Genomic DNA, 13445 nt, shown 5'->3' with positions numbered 1-13445 from the left:
TAATCTACCCGAAGAGTTAAAGATAATTAATAACAGGAATATTTTCAAGACCAAACTGATGCAACACTTTAAGAACTTATTAAACCAATAAACAACGAATCACCAAACTTGCTTTTTTTTTAATTTGTATAGAATAATTGATTTTAACTTGTTTGTCTGTAGTTTAGTTTAATGTCACCTAATTTTAACTTTTAGTTTAATTTATTTTAGTTTATTTTAATTTTTTTTTTACTTGTTAATACTCTTCAATTTCTTCCATCGAGAAGTGGATCTCCTAAAAGGAAAACTTTTTTCCACTGAGATTCACTGTATTTGCAAACTTTATATTACATTCTTCCGCGCTTTAAAGTTAAAATATATTGTGTTCTCAGCATGCGTAAATTTTGTGTTTTTGCTCGCGTTTTTTTAAATTAAATCTAACCTGTTTGCTGCCAGACATGCTGAGAACTGAAGTGTCCATTACCAGGGGGCTCTTTCGAGCTTTTTGGTGTGGGGGAATGTGGCGGTCCTTAAAAAAAAGAAAAAAATTGAAATAGATAAGAGAAACTGAAATATGTTTTGGAATAACTGAAGAGGTCAAAAAGTAGTGGAATAAGGTGCTACAAAAACGCTTTCATGTAGTTTACGTTAATATTGAAGATATTTTGTTAATTGATCCGTTGAATGCTTCACAAAAAAACAATAATATGGTAAGCTACGCACTACATGAAATCAGATGAAATAATAAGAATTTAGTAAATATTTCTATTCCCATTTGAATATTTGTTATGAAAGATAGGCGATTTACTACCCCTTCTCCTCCAATTTGATCACATTGAACTAAATTTGAAGTATTTCTAATAAATTTCTAAAAAAGATATCTATTAAATTAAAACAACTTATTAAGTAAACTTATTTTGATATCCTTTGATAAAACTACGAATCGATGATGTTACATGCGAGAAAATTTTGATAAAACGATTATCGTTATTTGTATATAAGGGAGTTAAAAAAATATCAATCAATACGTTCATCAAAGAATCTCTGGTTATGAATGTCATTTAATTAAATGAAAATAACACAATTGTTGTTGAAGGAAATTTTAAGAAATCTAGTAATTATATAGTTTTCCTGAAATTCTTCATATCAGCGCAAGGTCAATAAAACAAAATTTTAATGGTCCTCTTTTGGATTTTTACGTTCGAAAAAGTAAGTACATATTTAAGAAATTTTTTGAATAACAATTGCTGTGAATTTAAAACACTTTTTTTATTATTCTGAATATATTTTATGGATAAAGATATTGTGAAGTTTTTATAAATTCTGAAACTCATTCCTCATTGTGAATTGTGGCCAAAGAATTTTATTTATAAATTTAAATTTTAGGAACTCTAGTTTCATTGATTTGCTCTTGAATTTCCAGCTCTGTTCCTTAATTTTTGACTTTATTTAACCCTCTTATCCCGCATTAAGACATGGTTCACTAAAATTGGCGTAACACCAAATCCAATTATTTTAATTTCCTTTTTGAGAACTTTTCAAAACACATTCATCTAACAATCCGTACTGATGTAAACTTTTTGACAAGCAGTTGTTATAAGCAAGAGCTTAATAAATAAAATAATAAAATGGCTATTGACAGTGAGGTCTAAAAGTTTTCATTATATACGAAGTTTTTCACAGAAAATACATTTGTGAAGCATATAACTAAGCTAATGTGAATTTTTTAGCGAAAAAAAATTTGATTGGTCTCTAAACGATTGAAATACATTTAAACTCTTCGTTTCGAATAGCACAAAATTAGAAAGAATGAGTGTATGAATAAAGTGAAAATTGTTTTTTTTATTTCTTGAAGGACACATTATTCTCAAATTTTCAAAAACGATTTTTAGCAGGAATATAGAAACTTCGAAATGAAGGATCAATTTCTGATAGCATATGTCAAAAAAATCCCATTTTATTTTCCAGTGGCAAAAAAATAGGACCTCACTTTAATTGTTTTGAGAGTACTGATTCTAAATATGCATTTTATTTCACTACATCAGTTCTTGTTTCTGAGATTCAAGGCTAACATTTGAAAGTAGGTTAAAAAATCATTTTATAAATTTGTGCAAAAACTGTAAAATGTTACAAAGATTTTTTTGTCTTTATTAGAGAGACTTTCAGCCTTTGGCTGGGTCGTCTCTACACAAAGATATTTAAAATGAAGGGTTTGAATTAAAAAATCATCTTTCTCGGTGATTTCAAATAATTTTGACTTATTTTTTCTCATAAGTAACAAATGTTTTCTTTCCGATTTTTTTCCAGTTCTACGAAAATTTACAAATTTTACGAAATTAAAGTAAAAATTGAACTTGGATAATCCTAGAAATTTTTGAAAATAAAATGTTTTGCATTCTCGAACAAAAATTAAAAAACAATTTTTTTTAATTTAAAAATCTTTAAAAGGTTCTTTAGTGATATCAGAAAGTCTTTTGAGTTATTATTTTTTTTAATTTAGAGTATATTTTTATAAAAGCATTGTTTCTTTGAAACGAGAAAATTTTTGCCAAAATCTTGATATTTTATCATATAAAGGATAATAAAAAGATTTACTATTAGTATTTAGTTTCTGTGTAGGTTTATCAATTTATCAGCTTTCAATGACTGGTTCCAGTAAAAAATGGCAGAAATTTAAATTTTCCACGAGCCATAACACCAAAACTTTAGGTGCCTGATAAAATGAAAGATTTTAATTCACAAATCTGGTATTATAACATATGAATAAGAAATGCTGTTCTCTTGTGTAGTTGATTTTATTCTTTAATTTTAATCAATTGCAATTGAAATAATCAGTTTTTTGTGGAATTTATATTTTTAGATTTAATTATCATTGGTGAAAGATTTGGAAACAATATTGACAGTATGATGTGAATCTTGAAACTCAGCCATGATGGTCAAAAAACATGCCAAGATTTTTCGATTGTTCAATTCGAGCGGCTCTGTTGCCGAGAAAATAGTCGACTGACAACGAAATAGTTTAAATAATTATTGTGAGCAAAATTATTTTAGAGCCTAATTGAAATGTGTATCGCCAAAGCACTTATTTTATGTTTTTATACTAACTTTCTTATCTTGATTCTGACTCTCAACGTTCTAGATTGAGTTTATAAATCCGTAATATTTTATATTCGATTTTGCAATAGCTGTATCATTTTATTTAGATGACCATCATATGATATTTCAAATATAAGAAAAATGTTGAAAAAAGTAAACTGGAGCTAGTATTTAAACTATTATTATTTGAACAAACACACATTAATTTTTCATTTTAAAGTTTTATAACAACTTATTTATGGATGAGTATGAAAAATCTGACTTATGATACAGAAATGAACAATCTATTCTTTTTTATTTGAATTCGTGCATTCGCTTTTTATTTTCAGATCAAAGTTATGTTACAATATTTTGATTTTTATTTTGAATTCATAATTTATTTTGCTATTTAAAAAACGTGCAAACACAGCTCTTTTCCTCCTTTAAAAGTTTTCCAAAATTAACATCTTAACGATAAAAATAGTTTTCTTACCGGGAGAACAATCGCATTGTTGGCGTTCATTTCCGTATTTCTGCTTTTTCCGATGTATCTTTTATTAGTTTTTAAAGCCATATTCTTTCGATTATGTTTGATTCTTCCGAGTAGATTTCTTAAATAATCCTTTATTTATTTTTATATTTTATTATTTATTGTTAGGAATTTCGGCGAATTACGAAATTAAAGTAGAATTGTAGGACAGAAATGGCAGTATTGATTAGAGGAATTAGCTAGAGCACTTTGGGTAAAAGAAATCGAATGTGAGCTAGGGCTTTTTTGTTGTGAACATTTTCAAACTATTCGTGTGATTCTAAAGTAGTTAGTTGATTCATTGTCATTTACTTAGAACAATAATGGGCTTTTGAGATGCTTCCTGTCAAAATCGGGACTCGCAATTAAAAGTGTATAAAAAAAATTGTAATTAAATATATTTGAAGAGTATCACAAGAAAAAAACACTACATACTAATTAAATTTATTTGTTCCAAAGTTTTTAATTTTCCTATTGAAATCATGTTTGATAGGTAAGGATAAACATTTTCGAAAAAATAATTGAAAATTTTTTTTGTTGCCTTTCCATGTTACACATTCCTGTTTTTATTTAAACTGCGCTTTTGAAAGGAGTTGATTAAAATCAGCATAAAATCAAAGCCAATCATTAGTTTAACTAACTTTTTGCGCAAAATGTTTCAAATATATTAATCCAACAGTTCATTCTTAAAAAAAAATACCAACAGCTGTCAAAAGCTACACCTTAGATATGCTTAAAGCGTGGGGAAATTTAGGAATGGACCTATTTTTCGAAAAATTATTATTTTTATAGCGTCTAAAAAAGCTTTTGTTTTTAGCCCATGTGTTTATAAATAATATATTAGATGATTGGCAGTAGAAGTCTTCTAAAGCACCTATTCAAAAAATGATAGCCCAATAGAAAATTTGACTGCAGTTTAAACTTTTTTACCAGTACGGCAGTTCAAATAAAATCTTTTGTTTATTAAACATTCCCATTAAACATTGGTAAATTTAGAAAACTAAAAGGTTAACCAACTAGGAAAAAATTTAAATTTTTATAAAAGTTCGAGCATTTTGGTGTATTTTGTAACGATTTATTTCCCCGCTTGGTGGGGGGGGGGGGGGGGGGGTTGAACACTCCGATCACTCCTCCTCCCCATAGGACCACGCATGCTTTGTTCCTTGTCCGAAAGACACAAACAATTAACGCGGTGATCCTTATTTTGAAAAATAGTCATCGTTTTCCACCATAACGTTAGCAGTTAATTTCGGCTGCGTAACGTAATTTTTGTTGCTCAACTAATCAAGACTAAATGTTACCATGCTTCCAATTGCCTCCATCATGATCAGCATCATTATCATCATTGCTATCACCATCATCGTTATTTGTTGTTACATTCAACGAAACTACATCGTTAACAGGGAAAGAACGCGCCTCGCACTGATTGTTATCGTTCTTTCATCCAGCCAGCAGCTGGGCCCGAAAAATCTTCATCACTTGTAACACGATTTTCTTTATTTCATCTCTGTTTTTTTTTCTTTGCAGAAATTATCCCACCACCACTGAATGAGCGAGCCACCATCAGCCAACAATCCGAGTTGAGTTGAGAAGATTCCTTTTCCCGCGAAAACCGAGGGGATGTAATCCAAAATTACATCACGTTCATTGGATTAGTCATCATCGTCCTCGGAGTAGCTTTAGCAAGCGACGGGCGGCTTAAGCAAAACGAAATCCCTCCTATCAGAGCTTCAGAGACGACGAAAGCCAAAAGTGGAGCTTTTGGAGAAAGAAACAACACATTCTCGTTCAGTCACAATTTTGCCCGGCTAGGGAAGCCATTTTCGAGTGATAAACCACCCCAACAACAACGACTCACGAGATAAACAGAAGGAAGACCGCAGAATCGCAGCAGGGCAGTGTGTGCGGGGGTTCCGCGCGGGGGTGGTAATCTCTCTTCGCTCGCATCATGAAAGGATCCGACTCCAGTGCGAAACTATGGAGCGCTACGTCCTCGCCGTCGGCCAGCAGCCAGGATCTAAGTCATCAGCAGCAACTTCAGCAACAAAAGCATCAGCAGTTTCCGAGCAACCACAGTCGAAACAGCTCAGCGTCAGCGGCCTCCGGAGCCAGTGGCGGTTCCTCGACAGTGCTGCTACTGGGAACCGCGGACAGTTCCGGTGGAGCCGGAGGAGGAAAAGATGGGATCGGAAGCACCGGTGGCCTAAAACTGACGAGCAGCAGCAGTTCAGCTGACAAACCAAACCACAACGGGTATTCGTCGGTGCTGCGGACGGCTACAACGACGTCCTCGTCCTGTACGATCCAGGGCTTCGGTGATGGCCATGAGGCAGCCGCTGTAAATAAAAACAGTACTAATAGCAGTAGTAGCATCAGTAGTCACAACAATACTAGCAGTAGTAAGGGCAATTATTTCTTCGGAGCAGCAAACAACGGCAGTAACAATAGTAGTAATACAAGTAGTAGCAAAAGCAGTAAAAGCATAAGTAATACCGGAAGTAGTTCCGGTTACCACCACCTGCATCAGCAGCAGCAGCAGCAGCATCATTACCACCATCATCATCACCACACATCCGGCGGCAGTGGAGCGAGTACAAACATTCTGACCCGATGTTGCCTGTACCTGACCAAGGGCCTAAACATGCGGCTCTGTGCCATAGGCCTGGTGCTCGTTACGCTGCTCTCGATTGCGTACTTAAACTACTACATGGACAGCTCCCCGATTGCCAGGTGAGTGTGTTGTTTGTTTTCCTGTTGATTATCCGTCCACTGGCACTGTTCTAATGGACTACGACTAAGCATAAATTAGCAGTGCAGTTAAATGGGAAGGGAACCGATTCAAATTTACAAGGATCTCCTCGTCCAAATGATAGAGAAGAGGGTGAAACATTCTAGGCTTGTGATTTGAAAAGGTGATCCAAAACTAGGATTAATATTATTGACTGTCAGAAATCTACATATTTAGGGTATACAAAAATTAACAATAATTCTAGTACAAACAACATATGTGGAATAGATAGGTGCGCCATCATGAGGTGATATTTGATTTCAACGTCGACTCCAGTATTTTTCAGTTGAGTTTGATAGATCCACACAATTTCGAAACATCATTCATTTAGTGCCATTTTTGCCAGGAATCGATACCCACAGCAGCCGCGCCAGTCAAGTTTTTGCCGGACAAATTCCCAGGACGCATTGATTCAAAAATGGTGATTTGGACTGATTTTTTTATTCTCCCGATTCCGTACTAAACTTTTTTCTGTAGAATGTGGATATACTGTAGGGTGTCAGGCAAATGGGCCTTGTTGAATTTCGAACTACAATAATGACCAACGCAAAGGAAAACGGAAACATCGAAATTTTAATTTTGACGCAGAATGACTTAGAAATGCATGCTTCGAAATCTAGTGCTATTTCTAAAAAAAAATCTTTTCAAAAACCACCAAAGGAAAAAGAAATCCGGAAAACGGAATTGAAATTATGATGTCAAATGACCTAGAGATACATGAAACGTTGATTTTTTTTTCTTTTTGTCAAAACTGGGACCAATCCCAAAAGTCGATATTCGATCAAAGTTTTTTATCGAAATGACACAAAATCTCAATGTTTCATGCATTTCTAAGTCATTTGACATCAAAATTAAAATTTCGATTTTCCAAATTTCCTTTGGCCCTTAGGTGATTTTTAAAATTTCAATGTCGATTTTGAACAAACAATTTTTTTTCTAGATAGCACTAAATTTCGACGTTTCATGCATTTTTAGGTCATTTGGCATCAAAATTAAAGTTTCGATTTTCCCGATTTCCTATTAAAATCCGATTCAATAACCTTAACAGTGGATTGTAGCCTTTCTTACAGTCTGTTAATTATCGGAATTAGCTGGAAATACCAACAATACCAAGAAAAAAAATTGAACTGGTTAACTCAAAATCCTCGTCAGAATTTATTAAAAAAAATCAGATTTTTTTTAAACTAGTCACAGAAAGTACGCAATTAAAACAAAGAATATTGCTTTTAAAAATATCTCTTGATCTTAAAATTTTAAAATTGGCTGGCTAATCTTGGCAGCCGTCTTGGAGGGTTGAATTTTTTGAAATCATAAAAACTATCTGTAATTATCTGAATCTATATATAATTCCATTTGAATCCATTCTTTTTTGATTTTGAATAAACAAGATTTAAGATAAAAAAAAATCACTTAATTCTTGAACCCACTTTAACTTTTTTGTGATCACGCTTATACGATCTGGAGTTGGAACGTTTTTCATAATTGAGGCTTTAAAAAAACTAAGAAAATCAAATAGTAATTGAGCCAACATTGCGCATTTGAATTAAGCTTTGAAGTTACTATTTCGAATCATTTTTCGAACTTTTCATGGACAAAAGCTTGAACAAAAGTTATTCTTATTGAAAATTTAGATTTTTAGGCTTCCAAGAAGATTATGTTTTCAAAAAACAAAAATTTTAACTTGAAAAACAAAAACAAACTTATTAAAAATTGTTCATATTTTCTTAAGAGTTTGACTATAAAATTCGTTAAATTTATTTTGAAAAAAATACAATATAACTTGGTATTTTTTTCAGTTATAATAAAATGTTATCTCAATTGATCGGCCTTTTCGGTAAAAGTCATGTTATTTTAGTATGAACATTTCAAGATTATGAGTATGAAATTATTTTTCATTAGGAACAAATATTTATTAATTTTATTTCTTTCAATCTGCCTAATTTTTTAAAGAATTCAATTGGTGATTCAAATAAACAAACTTCTCGGAATCTGCAAGACGATTTGATGTTTGCTTTAAAAATATGTCAAATGCAATTAAGTTAATACATCTTGAAAAGTTCGTTTGATGTATATTATTTTACAAAATTGGAAACGAATGAACAAATGAAAAACTTTAATAAGTTTTCGTTCGCAGAAGTCAAAATGACTTACGGTAATAATTTATACATATTTTTAAAAGTCGCAAGACACCAAAATTAATCAAAATTGGCTCTTAAATTCTTCGCACCTGATTAAAATGTGAATTTGGTGGCCTTGTGTAATTTATCAAATTCTCTAAATGTCGACTTGAGTATTTAAAAAAAAAACACAAATTAAAGTAGGTGTTGAAATTGGTTGATCTCTTGAAGAATATTTCATATCAGCATTAGGGGAGAGGAAGGCTATATGCGCATATTAAGGAAAGCACTCATTTTCTCCTATACTCCAAAAGATAGGAGTCTGAAAACTATATGCACATGAGCGGACATCTGTTTTATATACGTTAGTGAAATTTTTCTGTTAAAATCTCTTACAGTTTTTGTGAAAATAATTTTATAATAAAAGAAGTCAAAATAGCCGATTTCCGAAACTGGCGGGCTAAATGCGCATATTTATGTTTTAAGCTATATTTCATTACCACTTGCAATATTTTGATATTATTTAATTGATAATGGTAGAAACGGATGTTAAGCATACGTCAAGGCCGAAATTTTGGTGAAATTTTTTACATCACTAGTTCTTTTACATGAAATATAGTTAAGTATGCCATATGGCCATATTTCAGGGTAATATTTTTTCCATATTGTATTTTTATCGGATCAGTAGGAAGTTCTTCTTTCTTCGCTGTAAGATCGTGATTTGAGCGTAGATTTCATGTTTAAATGATAGAAAGTAAAAAATTTATAAGACTTATCTATTTTTCTTGATATAGGCATTTAACCTGCCTTGATATGGGCATTCAAAACCTGTCTCTTATTTCAATATCTTATCATTTACAACTTTGCCAAAAACTTCGATTTGTTGAATTTCCGATTTCCAGATGAATAAGAAAGAAAAACCACTAAAATATTTGTTCACAGAATCTGTATGCACAATAATTAAAGTTCAATATATTATATCAAAACTGACAAAAATCTTGTTTGAATTTTTAAATTTTTTCGACTTTATATAATAATTTAATTTTTTTATGCCATGTGTTAAAAGCGTATTACCCTCAAACTGCACTAATTAGATATGATGAATCTCCAGCCATATCGTCAATCGGCTGTATGCGCATATTACCCAATATGCGCATATAGGAACACTTCCCCCTAAATTTATTATGATATAAAAGTGTTTTAAAATTATAAAAATGATAAGTAACAATGGATGAACTTGTTTAGAAAAATTTCATTATAAAAACCAATTTCAAAGACAAGACAGGGTTTTATTTTAAATTGTAAATCGAAGTTGATAGTTGAAAACTAGTTTTGTAAATGTTATGTACTGTTGCAGAATGAAATATCTTAGGTTTAGAGTGATACAGGACTTAAAACCGCCGGAAGCGAGAAAATTTTACGAAACGTTTGTTAATACTTATTTATAAACACCTTTTAAAATAAAGAAATTTCATGTTACTATGGAAATTCATTTCTTGAACTGAAAAATTTTACTTTAAAAAAAATCACCATGGGGGGAAGGGGGGTTAAGGGATGGAACAAATATCAATCAATATCAATCCCTTCGAAATTTCCAAAATTCCCAAAGGGGGAGGATAAATAAAGTTTGAAGTATTTTATGTAAATTTCGAAAAAAAAATCCAAAAAATTGTGGAAGATGCGATTGATTAAACTCTTTGTATTCTTGATTTAATTGAATTTTTCGAATATTTGTTCTGGCCTTTTTATTGACAATTTTGTCAATTTTATCACTTTTGTAAGTAGCAAGATTTATTGTTCAAATTGACACATTTGAGACGCCTCAAAACAAAACAACAAAAATTGACAAAATCAGCAAAATTTACAAAAATTCGAAAAATTTATTAAATTAACAAAAAAGATAAAAATTTGCAAAAGTAAATGATAAAATTGACCAAATTGACAAAATTAACTTCAATGACAAAATTGACGAAATTGACAAAAATAGCGACATTGACAAAATTGACCAAATTTACAAAAAAAAAAAAAAATTGACAACATTGACAAATTATAAAAAAAAAGACAAAATTTGCAAAATGCACAAAGATTTTTAATATTACCAAATTGACCAAATTTGAAAAATAAATTTCAAAAGTGACAAACCTTACCAAATTGATCGCATCGATACATTAATTCAACAAAACCAAAGAGATTCACAAAACTGAAAAAATTATAAAACTGACTGAATAGAACTGACATTATTGACATTAATAAAAAAAAATGAGAATATTGCCATTTTAGTCATTTTAGTTATTTTTGACATTTTTTGTCTTTTGTGTCATTTTTGTAATTTTTCTCATTTTAATAATTTTTGTCGTTTTTGTAAATTTTGCCATTTTTGTCATTTTTGTCATTTTTATCATTTTTGTCGTTTTTGTTATTTTTGTCATTTTTGTCATTTTTATCATTTTTACCATTTTTGTCTTTTTTTTGTCATATTTGCCATTTCTGCCGTTTTCGTCATTTTTGTGATGTGTGTATTTTTTGGTCATTTTTGACGTTTTTATCATTCTTGTCGGTTTTGTCATTTTTGACATTTTTGTCATTTTTATCATTTTTGCCATTTTGGCATTTTTGTCATTTTTGTCGTTTTTGTCATTTATATCATTTTTGTCACATTTGTCGTAATTGTCATTTTCGTCATTTATGTCAATTTTTTGTCATTTTTATCGTTTTTGTCATTTTTGCCATTTTTTCCATTTTTGCCATTTTTGTCGTTTTTGTTATTTTTGTTATTTTTGTCACTTTTGCCATTTTTGTCATATTTGCTATTTCTGCCGTTTTCGTCATTTTTGTCATGTTTGTAATTTTTGGAAATTTTTTTGTCGTTTTTGACTTTTTTATCATTCTTGTCAGTTTTTTCATTTTTGTAATTTTTGTCATTTTTGTCATCTTTATCATTCTTGTAATTTGTGTCTTTTTTATTTTTGTCATTTTGGTCAGTTTTGCCATTTTTGTCATTTTTGTTATGTTCGTCATTTCTGTCATTTTATTTTTTTTTAACATTTTTGATATTTTTAACATTTTTGTCATTTTTGTAAATTTTGTCTGTTTTGTCATTTTTGTCATTTTTGTCATTTTTCATTTTTGTCATTTTTGTCATTTTTATCACTTTTGTCATTTTTGTCATTTTTGCTTTTTTCCATTTTTGTCGTTTTTGTCATTTTTGTTATTTTTGTCACTTTTGCCATTTTTGGCATTTTTGGTATTTTTGTCATTTTTGTCATTTTTTTGCCTTCCTGCCGTTTTCGTCATTTTTGTCATGTTTTTAATTTTTGGTCATTTTTTTGTCATTTTTGTCATTTCTGTCGTTTTTGTCATTTTTGTCATTTTTGATATTTTTGTCATTTTTGTAATTCTTTCAATGTTAGTCATTTTTGTCTATTTGGTATTTTTGTCGTTTCTGTTATTTCTGTCATTTTTGTCTTTTTTGTTATTTTTGTAATTTTTGCATTTTTGTCATTTTTTACTAAGCTTACTAGTTTTTTTTTTTTAATTTTTATCATTCTTGTCAGTTTTGTCATTTATGTCATTTTTGTCATTTTTGTCAATTTTTGTCATTTCTGTCATTTTGTCATTTCTGTCATTTTTGACATTTTTATCATTTTTGACATTTTTTTTCTCATGTCTTAGTTCCTGTCATTTCTGTCATTTTTGTAATTTTCGTCAAATTGAACCATTTTGTCGTTTTTGTTAAATTTGTCAATTTTGCGAAATTTGTAAAGTTAATCATTTTTGTCATTTGTTTTTTTTTTGTCAATTTGTCCATTATCTCAATTTTATTAGTTTTCACGGCTTTGTAATTTATTTTTTATTGTGTCAATCAGTCAATTTCGTCTCAGTTTTCACTTTTTTCGACTTTGTTATTTTTTATAATTTTGTTTATTTAGTCAATTTTATCCATTTTCGCTTTTTGTAAATTTGGTATTTTTTGACAATTTTGTCTTTTTTGTCATTTTTGTCGTTTTGGTTTATTTTGTAAAATCTGTTAGTTTTTATAAAATTATCATTGAATTTCCTAGACTGAGAATTTATTGAACATATTGCAATTGAGTGAATTATGCCAAAAGAATCTATAAAGTTTTGTTATTTGGAAAAAATGTAATCAAAAAGGTGTAAATTTTCGATGAATTTAAATTTTATTTCGCTATTGCTTTATACTTCAGAGTAACCAAAACAACAAATTTGATGGTTTTTTCTGGAATCAACGGAGAGTTTGAGCTGTTTATTGTACTGGAAAAAGATTCAAAATTGTTTAGATATTTATAGATTTATTCAAGTGTCGTGTGAAAATGCACTTCTGAAATGTTTGCTTGTATGTGAAATCTGTTTGCACATTTTTCGTAAATTTTTGTAAAAATGAAATGTTATCTCGTCGGTGTGTCTTGCGGGCACCTTCTCATAACAAAATTCAGCCCAATAATTATAAAAAATAACATGAGGATCTAATTACCTTTTAATTATATGTTTGTTCCCAAAGGGTATGTTAAGGGTCAAATTATATGTGGGCACATGAAGGGAGCAGCTTTCATAATATGTGTGTCAGTATCATTAAAATGTTCATGATATTTCTATGTTGGTTTAGCTTTGTTCAACATAAAATATGATCCCTAGATCCATAATTTAAACTGACTCGAATCATAAATTCCATTATGATTCTTCCCCAAATTTCCGGGCGTAAGATGAGCATCTTTTGTGAATTTTAATTGAAATTTTTTTGCTCCCGAGCAGCAGCGAACATTTTTCCAGCCCTTTGCTCGATGTATGAGCACATAAATTAAATTCCACACCTTCCGGGGCTGTTGAAAGTACACGTTAGGAATAATTTACTGCACATCGATCCCCGACCTAGCGGCAGTTTCAAGTAGAAGATCGTAGCATCGGAGCATAGATAGCCCCAGAGTCGAATCCTGCAGCC

General features: G+C 30.4%; 1 protein-coding gene across 1 annotated transcript in view; it reads left to right on the top strand.

The window, feature by feature from the left end:
* LOC129758215 (bifunctional heparan sulfate N-deacetylase/N-sulfotransferase) overlaps positions 1-13445 on the top strand; it is a 165529-nt gene that overhangs the window by 19399 nt on the left and 132685 nt on the right. Inside the window, exon 2 of the mRNA XM_055755677.1 lies at positions 5111-6313. Coding sequence (XP_055611652.1) covers positions 5532-6313 — 782 coding nt within the window. The 5' untranslated portion in view covers positions 5111-5531. The remainder of the gene's footprint in view (positions 1-5110; positions 6314-13445) is intronic.

Source organism: Uranotaenia lowii, chromosome 3 (genome assembly GCF_029784155.1).
Source record: "Uranotaenia lowii strain MFRU-FL chromosome 3, ASM2978415v1, whole genome shotgun sequence".
NCBI classification, from domain to species: Eukaryota; Metazoa; Arthropoda; class Insecta; order Diptera; family Culicidae; genus Uranotaenia; species Uranotaenia lowii.
The sequence above is the reverse complement of the archived record's forward strand: the minus strand, read 5'-3'. Positions and strand labels throughout refer to the sequence as shown.